The sequence below is a fragment of the Xenopus laevis genome, chromosome 3L (assembly GCF_017654675.1).
Source record: "Xenopus laevis strain J_2021 chromosome 3L, Xenopus_laevis_v10.1, whole genome shotgun sequence".
Classification (NCBI taxonomy): Eukaryota; Metazoa; Chordata; class Amphibia; order Anura; family Pipidae; genus Xenopus; species Xenopus laevis.
Window position 1 is genome coordinate 45,941,180 of NC_054375.1, and position 19,119 is coordinate 45,960,298.

Sequence of the window (19,119 nt, forward strand, 5' to 3'; positions counted from 1 at the left end):
TGAATCAGTTAATAGTGCTACTCCAGCAGAATTCTGCACTGAAATCCATTTCTCAAAAGAGCAAACAGATTTTTTTATATTCAATTTTGAAATCTGACATGGGACTAGACATTTTGTCAATTTCCCAGCTACCCCCAGATCCTCAAGCAAAGTAGACAAGCTTCTGTCTGACAAGGAAGCCATTAATTTACTTATTCCAGAAGTTTAGTGAGAGAGGGACTGTTGAAGAATAGAAGTAATATTTTTTTAATTAAAAAAATAGGCAGAAGTTTTTATTTGCATATATTAACACAGCACTTGACAATCAGGCAAACCTTTAATAACAGGAGTAATGTTTTCTCCAAGTCTCCAACTTTTAACTTGTTGGATTTACTGTAGATGTTTGCTTTTATACAGCATATTCTGCCAATTGGTTGCTATTGGCTATAAAGCAATTTGTGAAACTGCCTTAATTTGTGTCCCTTGAGTAAAAGGTAACACTGCACCCCTCTTGAGTCAGACTTTCTGGAGTTGGACTTCCAATGGAGATAGTATGTGGGACCTGCATATAATTCATGAGTAATAAGCTTTCTATTCACATAGGGTTCATCTTCTGGTAGAAACTATCTTGAGAATAAGATGCACCCATTTTATGGAAACCTGTAACTGCTAAATCAGGGAACTATAGTGTGTATGAGGATAGCCTTCATGTCACTGTGTAAATGTATATAGCATGCACAGCCTTAGTAAAGGTATTTATGGGAAGTCTTTCATTTCACAGTTTTACGGACATCAGATTTCTGTTAGTTACAGAAAGAATTCAAGAATGCTTAAGATAATCATAAAGCTGTCATAGGCAAGCCATAAAGCAATATTATGCTACCCATAAAGCTGTCCTAACCTATCCATAAAGCTATCCTGGGTATGGAATAAGAGGAAGTATAAATATATGTCTGCAGTATCTCAGATCCCAGACCTCATAGGCTGCCTTTATGACTCTGATATACAGATAAAGCAGACTTTACTGAACCCGAAACAAATAGGTGAAAGGAAAAAAAAAAAAAAAAAATATATATATATATATATATATATATATATATATATATATATATATATATATATAATGAAGGTATTGGCACCCATGATATGGTGGTCACGGTTGCCTGGGTGCTGTCCACGGTAAAGATATATAAATTTGCAGAGATGAGGCCGCACTCGCAGGCCTTATGAAGAGGCCGCACTCGCAGGCCTTATTAGGCACGAAGTGAGAAAGGCTGGTGTACCAGCTGAAACCTCAGTCGTGCCTAATAAAATCTGATTTCTCTTCATAAGGCCTGCAGGTGCCGCCTCATCTCTGCAAAGTTATATACATACACACTAGTGTTCAAAAGTTTAGAACCACTAGTAAAATTTCACAATGCCTTCCCCTGTAGTCAGTGCTGATTAGTGCAAATCACAGCAGAATAATGATGCAAATAATACTTTTAAGCTATGCAAAATATATTTGGGGAAGAAAATGAAGCCCGAGTACTCTCTCTGATAGACAGGCGGCACATTAACCAGACCACAACTCAAATGAGCTGTTGTGGGAAGAGCTTCACTGTAAGGTCAGAATAAAATGCCCTACAAGCCAGTCGCACCTCTGGGAAGAGCTTTGTGGAATGAAATTACCACTGAATAATTTCACAAACTGACAGCTAGAATGCCAAAGGTCTGCAATGCTGGAACTGCTGCAAATGGAGGACCCTTTCATGAATGTAAAGTTTGATGAATAGAACATTTATATGAAATCGAAAGAATGTTATGACAATGTCAATGCGCTGACTATAATTTTGTAATCAGTTTACCTTGGGTAATAAATCTCTAAAAGCATAAACTGGCTCTATGTAAAAATATACATAAATCTTTCTTGGCCACAATCCTATATTGTACGCAAAGTTTATTTCATCCTTTCGGTGTGAAAAGAGATACATTTTGAAGGCTCATTTACACACACGGTGCAGTTTTTTCTCTCAAATTTTGGTTGCAGTTCGGCAAAGCGCACGCATTACTATTCACACGTATGTGAGCAAGTGTAGGCAACATTGGCATTGCGTGGATAATGTTAGTGCATGCAGCGTTTATGGCATTAGCATGTGGTTTTCATAGCGCTAGTCACTCAAGGCCAGGGGAACCCTGGAATTACCTCCATGTCCAGGGTTGATGGCCGTGAATATTTAAACCATGGTGGATAGTTGCCTTTATAATGTACTGCTCTTTGTCTACTTTTCCAGAGAAAATAATGGTTTCAGGAAAGGGAATTCTTGAGCTTCCCTTGCTTCTGTCCCACACCTGACTGGAACCTGCTAATATGATACCTTCCGCTGCCTGAGCCCATGGAGGGGCCTTCCACTGATGACAGCAACAGGGAGAGTTCACCAGAAGGCACCACACAGGCTCACACAGCGCTAGACCTGCCACCCACCCAAACCTACACCAGTGACCCCAGTTTATAACCCAAAACCACCTGACCTGTTAATTCCATGGGTATTGGATATACTCGCACAGTAATGTGATAATAACGTCATCATACCACTGCACAATGCATTTTTGATATGGGTTACTAGACCTGTTGCAAGCATTATTACAAAAACCCCAGCCCTCTGTGCCTGTGCATGGTACATCATTATTGATATAAAAAAAAGAGTGCTGGATCTCACTGATGAATAACATTTATCTAGTGACATCACCATTTCTAAAAACGGCTTCCACGACAGCAAGTAATTGTACATTACTGAAATAAAGCTCTTTAATTGCCCCCCCCCCAAAAAAAGTCCATCTGCGCTCACTTATTCATTGTTAATATCCTAAAGGAACAGCTGCGAGTTGACAAGGAAATATACAGTATATGTTGTGAAACTACTAACTGCAATTTTTTTTTTGCATTTTTTAAAATAAAATCTATTGTCGCGCCTGAAATGAAATGTCTTCATTTCCTGGCTAATTATTTGTGGAATAATGCACTGAACTATACAATGAAATACAAGGGCTGCTTGCTCAGGAATGCGCCTCTGAAAGAAAAATAACCTTTCAAGCGTTTTTTTTTTTTTTCTATCAATTTATTCCCTGGTGCAGTGACACTATAAACTTTGTATAAAAACCCATTGTGTGCAAAGAACCTTCCATCCATGCCTGTTGGCAGCTAGTCATGTCATTTGGAGATCCACAGTGCTTTTCTCTCTTGATTTAAAAAGGGAATACTCCTTGACTTTTTGTATAATTTAGACAACAGTATCTTTAGATCATTTGCAGCTATCAAATTGTTTTGTTCTTCGTATTCTGCATCCTTCTGAATTATTTAACTTTTTTGTTCTTGAGCTCCATTTTTCTAGGATTTTGGTTAGCCTAGTAATTAGGCAGTGGATTGAATGGTGCTACGGGATGTAAATAGTAGATGGACTTATCTTCCACATTAAGGGGCACTTTATTATTATCCAAATTTCACTTTTTACTGCAACGCCAGTTTTTTTGCGCTAAAACTTTTTGTAAAGTCAAATGTTGGAGATGAATGAACCGCAAAAACTTTCTAATGTAAAAGCTTGCTTTTAAAAGCTGGTGAGTTCATGTAGGAGACAATGAAAAGTATGCTAGCAAAATTCATGCAATTCTCAACTCATTGAAACTGATGAGGCGAATGCAATTGAGCTGTGTTAAGAGTTTTTGAGATAAAGTTTTTTAATAAATAAGGACACATTCAGGTTTGGTTCGTTTAAATTAGTAGGTTAATTAGCGGGCAAAGTGCAAAATAAAACAACATTTAAGTACAAAAATTAGCAAAACAAATTATCTAAGAATATCACTGTGTACATACTTTTCTGTTTTCCATTTAATCAGCAAGCATGCTGTACCCTATAAAAGATTATAAAATGTCATGCTTTGAGTGGATTTCTTTGTAATATAGTTGGTTTGCCATTAAGCGAGGCAGCATGGTATAGTTTCAGGACAAGCAAGATATGTTTATTCTCAACTTTGGTGTGTTTTGCAGATTAAACCCGAAAAATATATCTGGTCTTTTGCCGAGGTAAGTTGTTGCCTTGCCTTTCTGAACGTTGGCATGTGAATAGTGTGGGGGAGAATTAAGCACCTGTGTTTGTTTGGTCCAATGAGTTGAGTTATGGCATGCTGTATTGTATTGTCATGTCACTGCCTGCCCATTTATTACAGGTGCTGCTGTACGGTAAATTAGAAATCCAAGATTTACTCTCACAGTTTCTCAGCATAGTTCATAAAGCATTTTGTGCAAGAGCTGGAGGGGACCTTGAAGCTCCTGCAGTAAATTTGTCTCATAATGCTGGGAAGTCAGTGCAATGCATTTTCATGTTAAAGCAAAAAATGCCTGTGCCTGTGCCTTTTGCTTTATAGTATGTGCAATGTGCGTGCTGTGTAACTGTTGTATCGTGCATTTTTTTATTAGAATTTGATGATTGTGATGGCTATGTTTGTATTTTTCTGAATAAAGCTGGTCATACACATTTAAGTAATAGGGGTTATTGGTACATATATGCTGCCTCTCTCATCCTGACTAATATCCACATACTATGGATATCAGTAGGTTTAATATTGTCTGTTGAAGGACTATGTCAATCAGTGCATTACAGCTCCTCCCAACCCCCTGGATACACACCTGCGTAAATATCTTCCCTTTCTCTTGACAATCCTTGCACAGCCTTGTCTGCAAAGAGTTCTATGAGGCCCCCCCCTGCACCCCACCGGCACTTACATTCTACACCCCCTGGTCCTTATGCTACTTAACCCTCCGTCCATTGAGCCCTTGTGATCAGTCAGCTAGCAAATCCGATTGGCCCATGTATTGTAAAATTTCAGGCAAGACGCAAGAAAAACTTAACACGGGGGGTTAGGGAGGGTGTAGGAGCCCCTCCATAGGAAAAATATGATACCTAAACACTTTGTAAAGGGAAATGTAATGATGATAGTATACCCTTAAATAACTCATATCAATTCTTAATACTATATTTCTAACCTAGTATCAAGGGTAGACCGTTATATTGCAAGTGCTCGGATAAAAAGAATCTTATTATGCAGGGGATTATCTGAACTCTGGACTGAACTACCGTACAACCATAGATTTTTCTTTTATAAAACAATAGCTAGAAAGCATGTTGTGCATGAGCCTTATTCGTTGCACTCATGTGAACAAGGGGTTATACTGCCTTTTAAATCTGATTGGGTTTTATATGAGAAGGAAAGCTACCAAGGCAGTTTATTGCCAATAGTGCAAGCTAGAACTCCATTTTTATTCTTTAGAACGCTTTACCATACCTGAGTAATCAGCTCTAGACACTGTCTCTGTTTGTTTAGGATATCAGCTGCCATATTAGCTTGCTGTGGCATCACTTCCTTTCTGAGTCTCTCCCTGCTCACTCATAGCTTTGAGCTCAGATTACAGCAGTGAGGGGAGGGGAAGAGGAGCAAACTGAGCATGCTCAAGTCTGTGCCCTCGAGGTTTAAGCAGAAAGAAGGAAGTCTGATACAGAAGCCAATGTGTACACAATAGAAGGAAAGAAATGCAGTGTTTCTTTTGACAGAGAACTCAGAGCAGCATTACTTTGAGGGTTTACTAGTGTATTCATATAGACCTTTCTGATAAAGCTTACTTTTACCCTTTGCTTCTCCTTTAAACGTGTGCTTAAATTATAATTGGCAGAAAATACTTTTATTACATTTGCCAGTTCATTGGATATTCTTGTGAAGCCTGGTGCACCTGCTATATACAGTAAATAGATGCTTCTTAGTGCTGTACTAAGATCAAATAAAATGGAAACATGGAAGAGTTTTCATTGATAATCATTCCATGATGAAAGTAAAGTCTCGAGGAGGGAGTCTTCTAGTTCTAGCTGGACTTGGTGCATGAATTGGACACATGCTGGCAATCTTTATCCATACCTCCCAACTGTCCCTTTTTCGGAGGGACAGTCCCTTTTTTGACAGCTCAACCCGCAGTCCCTCATTTGTACTGGAAAGTCCCTCTTTTCTCTGCACTGAACAGCCAGAAAAAGAAACAAAGTTTTTCACTTAATTGGCTTATAGCAGAGAGCCCAGAATGCTAACAGGTGCAAATAAGGTTTTTGAGACACAAAAACACAGTTTAGATAAGGAGAAATATTTTCAAACTTTCATAACCTGCCAAATTCTGTAAAACAAACATGGTAATTAGGGGGTGTGGCCACAGAAAGGGTGTGGTCAAAAAATTGCTGCGCTACGTGCGGGAAAAAAATTTTTGTCCCTCTTTTTACTTCCAAAATGTTGAGAGGTATGCTTTATACCCAATAGTTTTCTTAGATACACAATTGGTCTAGATCCTGGCACATTATTTCACAACAGAAATCTTTGGTGGCTGGATTTATTTTACTTGCTGGCATCATTTTCTCGTAATATTTACTTTGTCATCATTTGAATCACTTATGCATTCCTAACCGTGCTCGCCCTGCAGATTAAGCTTCTGGTTTTCACATAATGCAATTCTGTTTGAACGTCTGTCAGTTCAGGTGAAGGCCATTTCTGATTGTGATTGCCATTATGTAACTTTATAGTGCACCGAGAGTGGCGTGAAAATGCTTGGAGAGACCGCAGCACTCCAGTTTGACAGCCCTGATTTAGAGAACTCGTATTCCTACAGAAAGTATATTTTTCATTGTCGTACTGATCAGTGCAGTGTTGCTGTTGGACTATCTGCGCAGCACTGTAATAACTTCCGTTACAACCATTATGAACCATAAAAAGGTTTAAATTCAATTATCGTGCAATTATATCATGTAATATGGATGAACTATCTCAACCCTTATTCAGTTTAGACAGAAGCCACACTTTAAGTCTTGTCATCCACTTCTTCTTTCAGTTTAACTCTGATTATTTCATCATAACTTTACCAGTTGCACAAACATTTACATAACCAGGCAATGATATAGGATCACTGATGGGTTTCCATTTTACAATGGGAAAAAAAAGAACATGGCAGAAAGGCATCACAATCTTTTTTGAACCTGAATGGTAGCAAAAATGTAGTTGCTTCTGTAACGTTAAATTACCTTCAGAGGTATGACGCTAACGGAATAATTGATACCCAAGACTTAGGGGCATATTTATTCTGCTAAAATTGTGGGAAAAGCTGTGGAAAATAAAAAGTTAATTTATCAAGGTGTGTTTTATCTTATGCCATGCCAATTGCATTATTTTGTCAGACCTTTGTTAAGTAAATTCCAGCAGAAGTTGCTCAGAGATACTTTGTGTTAAAAAAAATACCCTATTTTACTCTGTTTTTTACACTGATGAGTGGTTAATTATTCTGAAGTTTTTTACACCACATGATAAATCTGCTTCTTAATATTTGGCACCACCACCTTTTGAAATAATATCTCAAATAAAGCAGTTCCTATATATTTTCATTTCATTGGCAATGCATGCACTTTCCACATCTCTCGACTGACAGTTTGGACCCTTCATCTTTTGCAAACCGCTCCATGTTTTCCAGATTTAAAGAATTCCTCCTCCCAACTGCAGTTTTTAGCAAGCACTTCATGTAACTGCATTACGTCTGGACTCACTGCTTGCCCCTTCCAAAGCACCCCATCACAACATTTGCAATATTGCAGTTTTAATTTCCAACAGATATTTAGGGGCCCATTTACTAACAATCGAATTTAAAAAAATTTCCACAAATCTCAAAAAATGTATGGTTTTCCCAATTTTTTAATAAAGCTTGAGATGTATTAAATGCAAAAACCAAGTAAAACCACTAATGCAAAACTTCAACAGGTAAAAGTTGTGGAGGTCCTATAAAAATCAATAGAAGCTGTGCTGATCCTATGGAACTATTTTAAATCAATTCACGTTTACAGGATTTATTTTGCTAGTAATAGTTCAAAAATTCATATTTGTAGAGGGTTTTCGAAGTAGTCATAATTTTTAGCAGATTATTTTCTGTTTTCACTTTTTTATTCTGATATTTTAATAAATTCCGTGACATTTGTAGTTTTAGAGTTTGTGAATTTAGTGGTGGTTTCAAAAACCTCTAAAACCACTAAAATCCGACCTTTGATAAATAGGCCGCCATGTGAAAACCGCATGACCTATTTCAGCAATAGAAATTGCTCAGCAGAGATACTAAAGTGAAGTCATTAATTTCTTCAATGATCTTGCTATTATATTGTTTACATCATCTATAAATGATTACCACCCTATAAAAAAAGAAGAGCTACAGGGAAAGGATTATATGCAGTGAATGAGTGATATGACATGTATACGACAAACATTCCATTCTGCTTATTTTTTTTTCTCAAATTTAACTCTTCAAATAAGTCATTGTTTATATTCAGTGATTAATATTTATTGCTGTCCTTTATCTGGACTGGGAGCCTTTATATACAGTCACCCATATCATGTAAATGACAAGTATCCAATCAGTTCAGGGTCATGTTATGGCCATTGTGATCCTGAATTATCTGTTGGATAAGCCATAGGGAAGCTGTATCACAGATATGAATATGTGTTCCCTTTAGTAAATTGGAATAGTAATGAACTCAAGAATAATGTGTAGACTGGAAGCTATGGTTTGGGAGAAGGCATAAAGCAAGTTCACCAGAAGAATTAGAATTGGTGTATAGGTGTACAGGTATAGGATTTGTTATCCAGAAAGCTTCAAATTATGGGAAGGCCATCTCCCATAGACTCCGTTTTAATCTAATAATTAGGGATGGGCGAATTTGACCCGTTTAGTTTCGCCTAAAATTTGCCGCCCATAAAGTCTATGGGCGTCAAAAATTTTTTGTTGTGCGGTGAAATTTTTTGGACACGCGGTGAAACAAGGCGAAAAAATTCGCCCATCCCTACTAATAATTGAAATTTTTCAAAATGATTCATTTTTCTCTGTAATAATAAAACAGTACAGTGTTCCTTGTACTTGATCCTAACTAAGTTATAATTAATCCTTATTGCCGGGGGGGGGGGAACTATTCTATTGGGTTTAATAAATGTTTAAATAACTTTTTAGTAGCTGTAAGGTATGGTGATCCAAATTACAGAAAATCCCTTATCCTGAAAACCACAGGTCCCTAGCATTCTGGATAACAGCAGGTCCCATACCTTAGACCGGTAGAATTTATGGAAAAATAAGACCTACAGCAGGGGAAGTCATTTTACCTGTACAGGTATGGGATATATTAACCAAAATGCTCAGGACTTGTGGTTTTCCAAATAAAGGATTGCTCTGTTATTAGGATCATCATACCTTAAAGGGGACATGTCACCAAAATAAATAATTCCCAATTATTTTCTATTATGTTAGTTGAGCAAAAGAAACTTTACTTGCACTATGTAAATTATTTACATATTGTTTTCTTCAGTCTTGGAATTCACTATTACAGCAAGCAGACGGGCCCCATTTTGTTATTAAGGAAAGCTTTGCATCATGCCAAAATCTTGTTGATGTGCCAGAATGGGGGGCCTGATACCCATGCAAGGGCTACAGAAATATAGCCAATAAGAGGGAATGTAAGAAGTGCAGAATGGAAAGTGAAAGTAATTAAGCAGGTAATTTATGAAACTGAGATTTTTAGATGGCATTACCAGGTATGGATGTTTTAATAAAAAAAAAGAATTTCTATGTAATTATAAAATTACTTTTAAAGCTTTTCATGTTTAGATGACAGGTCCCCTTTCTGCTAAAATATCACTCACACATTCATTAAACCCATAAGGATTGTTTTGCCACTAATATGGATTCAGGCAGCTTTTTTACCATCAAGGACAAGATACTGTTTTTTATTACAGAGAAAATATATATTTTTTTTAGAAAAATCGAATTATTTGCTTAAAATTGTGTTTTGTAATTGTATGCTTTCTGGAAGTTTCCGGATAAGGGAACCCATACCCCAACTATTGTAATTTATACAAGGTATAATTATTTGACTGCAATGTTTTTATAACAAGCAGTAACACTTTTTATCATTATGAAAGCTGGATAAAATCTCGAGGTATGGCCAAGATTGGTCCTAGCCAAGAGATCCTGGCTTTTCTGATTGTTCTGTGAGCCAAGAATGAATGTAGGAGAGCAAATGCGAAGTAATTACAGCCTTGTCACTGGGACCAAACCACAGTTCCATTAGTTTGTGGTCAGTGAGAGATCAGGTTTTTCTCCTGTGGCTTAACTTGTTAACACTTTTTCTATCACTGGCTCAGATCCACTTTTGGACAAGGCTAATTAAACAAGCTGAAAGAATAAGCACTATGTTTATCGAGATTACTCACTGTAATATCATATGAGCACATCCTTCTGTAAAGTCACAAAGAGAGCTTTGCAAGTGGAATGTACCAAAGGCAAATTATTATTATTACAAAATATTATGTTCTAATTGTGATTATAAAAGTCATCTGCCCATTGTCATATAACACTTACATCTAGAATGCTTCTCTCTCTGTATATATCATGATACAGCGGGGGTGCCTGTTTGGAGACCTGAAGAATTTGGCAGGATCTCAGTCCTTCCATTAGTGGGACATGCGAGGAACAAGATCTTCCCAAAGGCACATTTCTTTCTTTTCATTCTTCAGTCTTCCTTTGTTTTTTTTCTGCATTTTCACAATTTTTGAGGTTAAATGATATATTACATAAGTCTTCGTGGTAGAAGCAATATGATATTCTTGTAGTCCATGCTAGGATGACTAATGGAAACAATGGTATATTATTAAATCCATAATGCTATGATCTCTCAATTCTTCATAGAATTAGGGGTAGATTTATCAAAGGTTGAAGAAATAAGTCCTTTCTTTTCACATTTTATCACCAATGAAAAAACTGGAATGGTCTGTAATTTTCTTTCTGTATTTTTCATACATTTGTGAAATAATTTTTACCAGAGTTGCAAGATTAAAGTTGTCCTTTCCTGGTAAAAATGTGGGAGTTTTCATTCTCTATGATTTTTATTTTCTTCGCATTTTTAAATCTTTTGCCAATATTCTGAAAACCTTTCCTGACATTCTGCACAACTTTGCTCCAAAGTCAAAAAGAGGTTTCTGATTTGGTTCATTTTGCCCATATTGTCCAGCTTTGAGTGGTTGAAGTATTTTATCCTGTGGGCCAAAAATCAACAACAGTCTGCTCAAAATTCATTTGACGGAGGTGTACACAGTTTTTATGTTTTTACCATAATATAAGTCCATGGAAAGTTCTGCAACTTTGTAAAGTTTCATTTGGGAAAAAAATACTAGGAAAGTGACAAATTATGGAAAATGTCTTATTCCCACTGGGGATAAAATGTGAAAAGCATTTTTATGGCAACCTTTGAAAAAAATACTAGAGAATAATCATAAATATTGAACTTTTTTTTTACTGCCAAAATGAAAGGAATATTTCCCAATCTTATAAATGATGATAAATTTGTCCCTTAGGACGGGGAGATTAGATATCTGCAGTACTCCAGGAGACTAATCTGCCAAAAATGTTTTACCATCAATAGTGGGAAAACATACCGCTCACTGTTTTTGTTGCCTTTCGAGGTAACTGAGCTACTTTGGAAAAATGATTGGACATTGCTGGTGTTGTCCAATTTCAGGGACATTTACTTTTAAGAGGACAATTTTCTGGTCAGCCTGACCATATGCCATGAAAAATTTGGGGGCCTATACGTCAAAATCCAGTTTACGGTTTTCACAATCCAAGAAGAAGAATATATTTATTAAAAAAAAATACCCACAAAAATTTGCCATATAAAACTTGGCAAGTAAAAGCTGGCGAGCTTCAATAGAAGTCAATGGAAATTGTCTCTAACAATTTGATTTATTTTCCCAGTTCATTAAAACAGTTTTTAGCCTCATTGAAAATAAATGAAACAATGTGATTCTCCCTGGCATGCAACTTTTTTTTCTGCAAAAAACACACACAGGAATATGCTGTCACATTTTTTTACTTATGTAAGCTAATGTTCAAGAAAAAAAGTCTACCCCTTAGTATCATAGAAGGTGGGAATGTTCCATGCAATATTCTGCTCAAAGGAGCATATTATAGACATATACAGTAGTTGTTGGTATAGTGGTGAGTAGAGTAAATCTAGAAGAATATGGTCTTTTATGAAAACTAGAAAATTAATAAATCTATGATTTTATTGTGTCACATATCCAATGTCCTATTTTGTTGTATGACTAAGGTTGCAGTACAGCCAGGCTCTTCAGCTATTCCTGGATGGTGGTGACTAGGGACCCAAATGTGGTGCTGCCTTGATAGATATGATGTGACTAAAAACAAAAAGGGCATAAGCAATATTCTTATGATTTTCTTTGTGACGTCAGTGCTGTTATCAAATTACTGTAATTTGCAATGAATGCATTGTACCTGTTCGTAGAAATATGTGTTACTGCAGGGGGAGCGATTTGACTTTGCTTTATTGCTTCCCGCTGTGATTTGCTGTACGTTCTCTAACCTTCTGACCACTATGTGTGGCATTCAAACGAAAATTCATACCATAAGCTTGCTTGAAAAGAGCAAATACAGCATCACGTATCAGATCATATTTTGCTGTATGTAGACACTTACAGATGGCTGGCACGTTATTAAGTTCTGTATTTTGGCACACAAAGCTTTTATTTTACGTTTGCAATTTTTTTATTGTGCTAATACACAGGTTTTTTTGAGTATAAATAGTAGTAGTATTAATGTATTGTATAATGCTATATAGGTTATATATAGGTTATTTTTGTTACCTGTGTTGGAGAACAAGATAAGCCTACGGCTGCCAAAATACAATTTGGCCCTATCACCATAATGTCCCGGTAGCAGCTGGGTAATTGTAGGGATAACATTTTGATGAAATCTAGTTTGATTGGAGGGGTGTTTATATTAAAATAGGCACAGAAACATTTGAAATTCGTTGATTACATTTAAATAAAAACATGTATTTAATTTATAATCTTAATCCAAAATGTTGGTACTTTCCTTTTTTATTTTACAAACAGGATGTGTTATTGGCACAAAATGATACAGAGCAATAATAAATGTACCCCAAGGTTGACATATGGCACCCCTAAAGGCTGGCTTGTTTAAATACTGCCCCATGCATTTTTCTTTACATTTCATAGAAGCTGGACTGTATTTTCTATAGTCACCCAGGGCCCATGATTAGAGATTAGTGTGGGGGAGGGGGGTATCTTTACTGCCCATTTAAATTACCCTAATGTATATAGATGTGATAGAGCTATACTGGAGCAGCTGTCAACTTTTAAAATGTGGCTGTAGGGGGACCTGTGGCGCTCCTCAGTGTGCCTCCGAAAAACTCCTGGGCCAGAAATGTGTCCTGCATGCGCACAAACCTCTCCTGAAGCCACAGATTCCATGCACATTGCTCCACTGACATCACTGAGCAATTCATCCAAAATATGCAGAAAAGAATATGGGGGGCTACTGAGGGCATATAAAGGGGGCACAGATCTTCCCAGCTAAAGGGCAGTGGTAGCCTTGAGCTGGACAGAACCGCAAAAAAAACATAATATTGTGCAGCATCCCTACTCTACTTTTGTAAGCTTTAGTTTTCCTATAAGCCTGAGAAAAATTGGGTTTAGTAAGTAGGCGCTGACCTCATAGAGTTGTTCCATATAGTATACATACTGTGGATAGCCAACATTTGCTTATTTGCAAGAATGTGTTCTCCATCTGGAAATATTCCACCGTTTTGTTTAATTAAGACTAACTTGGATATGAGTGTAAGTGTTCATTTAAGAGCTCAGCTTGCAAATTGATTCTCCATCCTGGGTCTTTAGTTTGAATTCCACATCCATCCCCTTGTGACCTTAGCCAAGTCACTTGATTCATTCACATTGATGCTGTAATGTGCTTAGGCCGGGGGGGGGGGAAAGCTGTTGAATATTAAATACTTATTTTTTCTTGGATTGTAAACTATGTGTCCGACACATTATGGCAGGGATGGCTGAATGTCTCTGTATAAGTGCTAATTAGCTGCAGAATCCTCTGTCTTTGTATACAGTATATTATTTATAGCCTTATTTTTTGTTTAGCTGAACTCATAAAATGCCTTTCAGTTCTTGTGTTTGTCACGTGTCCTGCACATTCCAGATTATTTCCCAGGCAGTCTGCTCTGCAGATGTTTGTGGTTTATCCAGATAAAAGTACACATTATACACATGGTGAGAGAATTGCTAACTCACTGTAATAACATGGATGCACACAGATCTGCTTAAAGGAGTGAAAGCAAGGGATAAAGGTGGGGAAGCTTGCACAGTTTATGTCGACCCATAAAGGGAAGGCGGTGACTATTATATCGGGAAGATTTAATTTATGTTCATGGGAAGCAACACAAGTGGCATATGGGTTCCGTTCTCTGTAGCAAAAAGGTAGGCATTGAAAATTGAGAACAGAACTAGTTCTCCTCCAAGACTGTTAATCAGCTGACTTCAGCTTTATTGTTTCAGGAGTTAGAACCAGCTGTAAAAGACAGATACTGCTTTCAAGCAGCAGGTGGCGTGGCCACCTCCTGTGTGGGGTAGTGGGTACTTACGAGCGTTTAAGTCTGCCACTAGCATATAGTAAGATTCTTTGAATCTTACTATATGCTAGTGGCAGACTTAAACGCTCGTAAGTACCCACTACCCCACACAGGAGGTGGCCACGTATACCTATAAAAGTCCCGGATAAACGGTATTAAATCCCTTGGTGGAAGACTTCAAATCACATCATATAGCAACTGCACAGAGGGGTGCATATCATATCTGATAATACTACACTATATTGTATCTTTGTTTTTCTTGGTGTCTATCCCTAAGCTTTTAGCGCTGGTATATCTTCGTATGAAGGAAGGGTTTTTCAAAATTTGTTCGATCTGAGGGAGAACAGATCTTTTACCGGCAAAGGGAGTGAACTGCAGAACCTTGGATTTCACTTATCTTTCATGCTAGGGTCTAAATTACCCTAGCAACCATGGATTGATTTGAATAAGAGACATGAATATGAATAGCAGAGGGTATGAATAGAAAGATGAGCAATAGAAAGTAGCAATAACAATACATTTGTAGCCTTATAGAGCATTTGTTTTTAGATGGGGTCAGTGACCCCATTTGAAAGCTGGAGGGACTAATTGCAAATGCAAATAATTCAAAAAAGAAACACAAAGACCAATTGAAAAGTTGCTTCGAATTGGCCATACTATAATATACTAAAAGTTAACTTGAAAGTGAACCACCCTTTTAAGACAAGATGATAATTTCCCAGATGTGGCATTTCTAAAGTAAAACCAGAATGCAGGGGAGCTGAGCTTTACATTGGACTGACTGCGTCTCTGATTGATCTGTTTATTTAGCAGCGCTGGCGAGGACTCAGACATGTTGGGTGGCTTTATCCGTGGGATATGCACTGAAGTGAAATTCCTAAACAAAGGCTTTCTTCAGGCCAGAATATTCATTCCAATAACACCTTTCAAAGCAGATTGATAGGCGCCTTCAGCAAGCATTTCTATAGTCCTGTTGTTAGTTTGCCTGCTCTAAGCATTAGCACTTAATGGCTATTTCATGTGAAATGTTTATCATTTAGTGTGCTACTCATTTCAAACGGCGCAGGGCCCCATCTAGCAAAACTGTTTTCTTTCCTCTTAATTAATATGGCATTTCACTGGTATTTGCTGTATTCCCTTCATTCTGCTTTTACCCACTTTAATTGCACTGTAATCTGTGAACAAGAAGAATCTGTTTACCTTAATTGGCCTGGGATGGGCAGATCAGTGTTGAAAGGCGGTGGGTATTGATTATGCGGCTAATCTGTATTCAAAGTGAAGCTTTCACATTGTAGCCTGGAAAGGTTAGATGCTTTAATATGTGTTTTATGGGAGGCAAATAAACTGCTTTACACTGTAATGTTCCTGTTATTATTACCATCTCCTACAGGTTCTTAATACTGTCATACTGTACATGTCAATAGCTGCTGCCGCTTCTTCACAGTAAGAGTTCTTTTGTTTTTCTTAAAGGGATCCTGTCATCGGAAAATATGTTTTTTTCAAAACACATCAGTTAACAGTGCTACTCCAGCAGAATTCTGCACTGAAATCCATTTCTCAAAAGAGCAAACAGATTTTTTTATATTCAATTTTGAAATCTGACATGGGGCTAGACATTTTGTCAATTTCCCAGCTGCCCCTGGTCATGTGACTTGTGCCTGCACTTTAGGAGAGAAATGCTTTCTGGCAGGCTGCTGTTTTTCCTTCTCAATGTAACTGAATGTGTCTCAGTGAGACATGGGTTTTTACTATTGAGTGTTGTTCTTAGATCTACCAGTTCAGCTCTTATCTTGTGTTAGGGAGCTGTTATCTACCTTCCCATTGTTCTTTTGTTTGGCTGCTGGGGGGGGACGGGAGGGGGGGGATATCACTCCAACTTGCAGTACAGCAGTAAAGAGTGATTGAAGTTTATCAGAGCACAAGTCACATGACTTGGGGCAGCTGGGAAATTGACAAAATGTCTAGCCCCATGTCAGAATTCAAAATTGAATATAAAAAAATCTGTTTGCTCTTTTGAGAAATGGATTTCAGTGCAGAATTCTGCTGGAGCAGCACTATTAACTGATTCATTTTGAAAAAAAATGTTTTTCCCATGACAGTATCCCTTTAAATACAACATTCCACTTCTTCTACTTTAAACTTTTTTCTAAGGTAGGTGGTAGTGGGGCAGCTGGGTTAACGGCGTTGCTCACCTTTGAGTCAACTTTTAGTATGATGTAAAGAGTGATAGTCTGAGTTTGCAATTGGTTTTCATTTTTTATTATTTGTGGTTTTCTAGTTATTTAACTTTTTATTCATCAGCTCTTCAGTTTGCAGTTTCAGTAATGTGGTTGCTAGGGTCCAAATTTCGCCAGCAACTATGCATTGATTCGAATATGAGACTGGAACATGTATAGGAGAGGCCTGATTAGAAAGATGAATAATAAAAAGTAGCAATGACAATACATTTGTAGCCTTACAGAGCATTTGTTTTTAGATGGGGCCAGTGACCCCCATTTGAAAGCTGGAAAATTCAGAAGACTAATTTCAAAAACTATAAAACGATTTCAAAAACTATAAAAAGGAAAAAAATTAAGACAAATTGAAAAGTTGCTTAGAATTAGCCTATAACATACTAAAAGGTAATTTAAATGTGAGCCACCCTCTTAAGAATGTTTTGCCAGATGGAAATGCTTCCAATATGCCAGTAGGCAGAGGCCTTCCTAGGGGAAAGGCATAAGACTGCAACCTGAGATCCTGAACTGAAGTTAATTATGGAGTGATATACAGTATAATTCAGAAGGGATTCTTTATGTGCTACAGAAGTATGCTAAACACTAGTTACTAAAGTAGTGTTTTTGAAACTATGAGGCTCCACTATAATTCTGGGGAGGCCATCATGAAATACTCCAAATTCTTTTTAGTTGAACCTTATCCAATCCTTTTCTACTGGAATGAAATAACATTTCAGTAATCTGGTTGCTAGGGTCTAAATTACCCTAGCAACCATGCATTGATTTGAATAAGAGACTGGAATATGAATAGCAGAGGGTATGGTAAATTAAGATAAAATGCAGCATTACTTTTTCTCTAGAAGCACCTTGGTGAAAAGGCGGGTAGGATTTTTTAAATTAAGGATTTAGTTTTCCTTTAAATCTCCCGCCTGCCCAGTTCCCAGTGAAAATCTTGTAGGATCAATTAGTAGCATTGGTGGTTAGAGGGTGATTCGAGCACCCGTAGGGGGGCAGGGTGGGGGCAACACCCTGGGGTGCAAGCAGCTTTGCACCCTAGGGTTGTACAATTTTAAAATTTAGCCCTGGCTGTGTACATTGAACATAATTGATTACATACAAAAGATGACCAATAACCCATATAAGAGGTAGAGAGAAACCTGCCCAAAAGAGCTTGCAATCTAAAATCAGTGAAACATCTTGCAGTTGATTTAGATTTGCCTAACACATCTAATTGCTCACTTGGTTTTTTTGGAATTGGACTTTCATACTGAGCATTTGTACAAAATGCCGGTATCTCTTTAAGATATTTGTCACTCAGTAATACCACGTTTTTATATTTCGTCCGACGCCGTTTCTTGTGAATGCTTGCAAGTCGTTTAAATGTGGTTTGCGCTTGAGGAAAGACCACTGCTTTGAATGTACATGTCTATGGCTTTATAGCTGCAAAATTGACATTTTCATTTAAATACAGCCTAAAATTCCCTAAATATCTCTGCACACACTTCTGAAAGCAGAGCTGTTTCTGATTGGCAAGTAACAGCAATCCGATACATTCCTTTTTTTTTCGCCTCTTAGCTGGAAAATAGGATTGTGGATGAAAGAAATCAAAGAGACGTAGAATGAAAGGATAGTTTAATGCACATCTGTTATCGATTACACAGATTCTTCCATAGAGGCTCAACTTGTTATTACACATTAGACGTTTCTTAAATCACACGCAGAGAACTGTTTCATTGGGCTGGAAAGATGATTGAGTGCGACACTGTGGTGTTTTTAAAACGTGATAAAAATGGGTTTGTTATTCTAGTATTTATTTCGTACAGTTGACTAAAAAGATAACCCGTTTTGTTATGCGGCATACTTATAAGGAAGACCTTGAACGGCCATGGAAATTGGTTATGTAATTATTACTAAATGCTGGTTGATTCATCCTAATGACGCTCGAGGAAGGTTTAACCTGTTTATTAGCACATCACACAAAGACCGACACTTTAATGATGACTCCTACATCTGCATGGCCATGGAAACCGTTTAGTTTTCTGTGTCACCTTTATGAAGGCACATATTCGGTGCTAGCGTCTTTTCACCAGTTCTTTGTTCATTTGTGACACCTAATTAAGCAGTCATCATTCTTAGAAGCCAGAGGCGAAGCTAATGGGATGCACAGATGACCCAATGATTACAAATAATGCTAAACCATGCGTGCCTTGTTTCTTCAGCAATCGTCCCAAGCCCTTTATACCCATTGAACAGGGATTTGCTGCTTTCATGGCTGACAAATCTCCCGTCTTTAAATGCAGAAGAGCAATTTTGATGTGTGGCACACTGCCAGAGACTGCATCTATAATGTACAGTAGTTAGGGGAATAAAAATGGCCTACT

At 37.4% G+C, this 19,119-nt stretch overlaps 1 protein-coding gene across 2 annotated transcripts in view; it reads left to right on the forward strand.

The window, feature by feature from the left end:
• The window catches only part of arhgap26.L (Rho GTPase activating protein 26 L homeolog), a 268,850-nt gene that overhangs the window by 220,883 nt on the left and 28,848 nt on the right, over window positions 1-19,119 (forward strand). The window contains exon 21 of one of the 2 annotated variants that reach the window (XM_018251140.2): window positions 4,004-4,039. The exons of the other annotated variant lie outside the window; for it this stretch is intronic. Within the exon in view, the coding sequence (XP_018106629.1) occupies window positions 4,004-4,039 (36 nt within the window). The remainder of the gene's footprint in view (window positions 1-4,003; window positions 4,040-19,119) is intronic. 2 annotated transcript variants of the gene reach the window in all.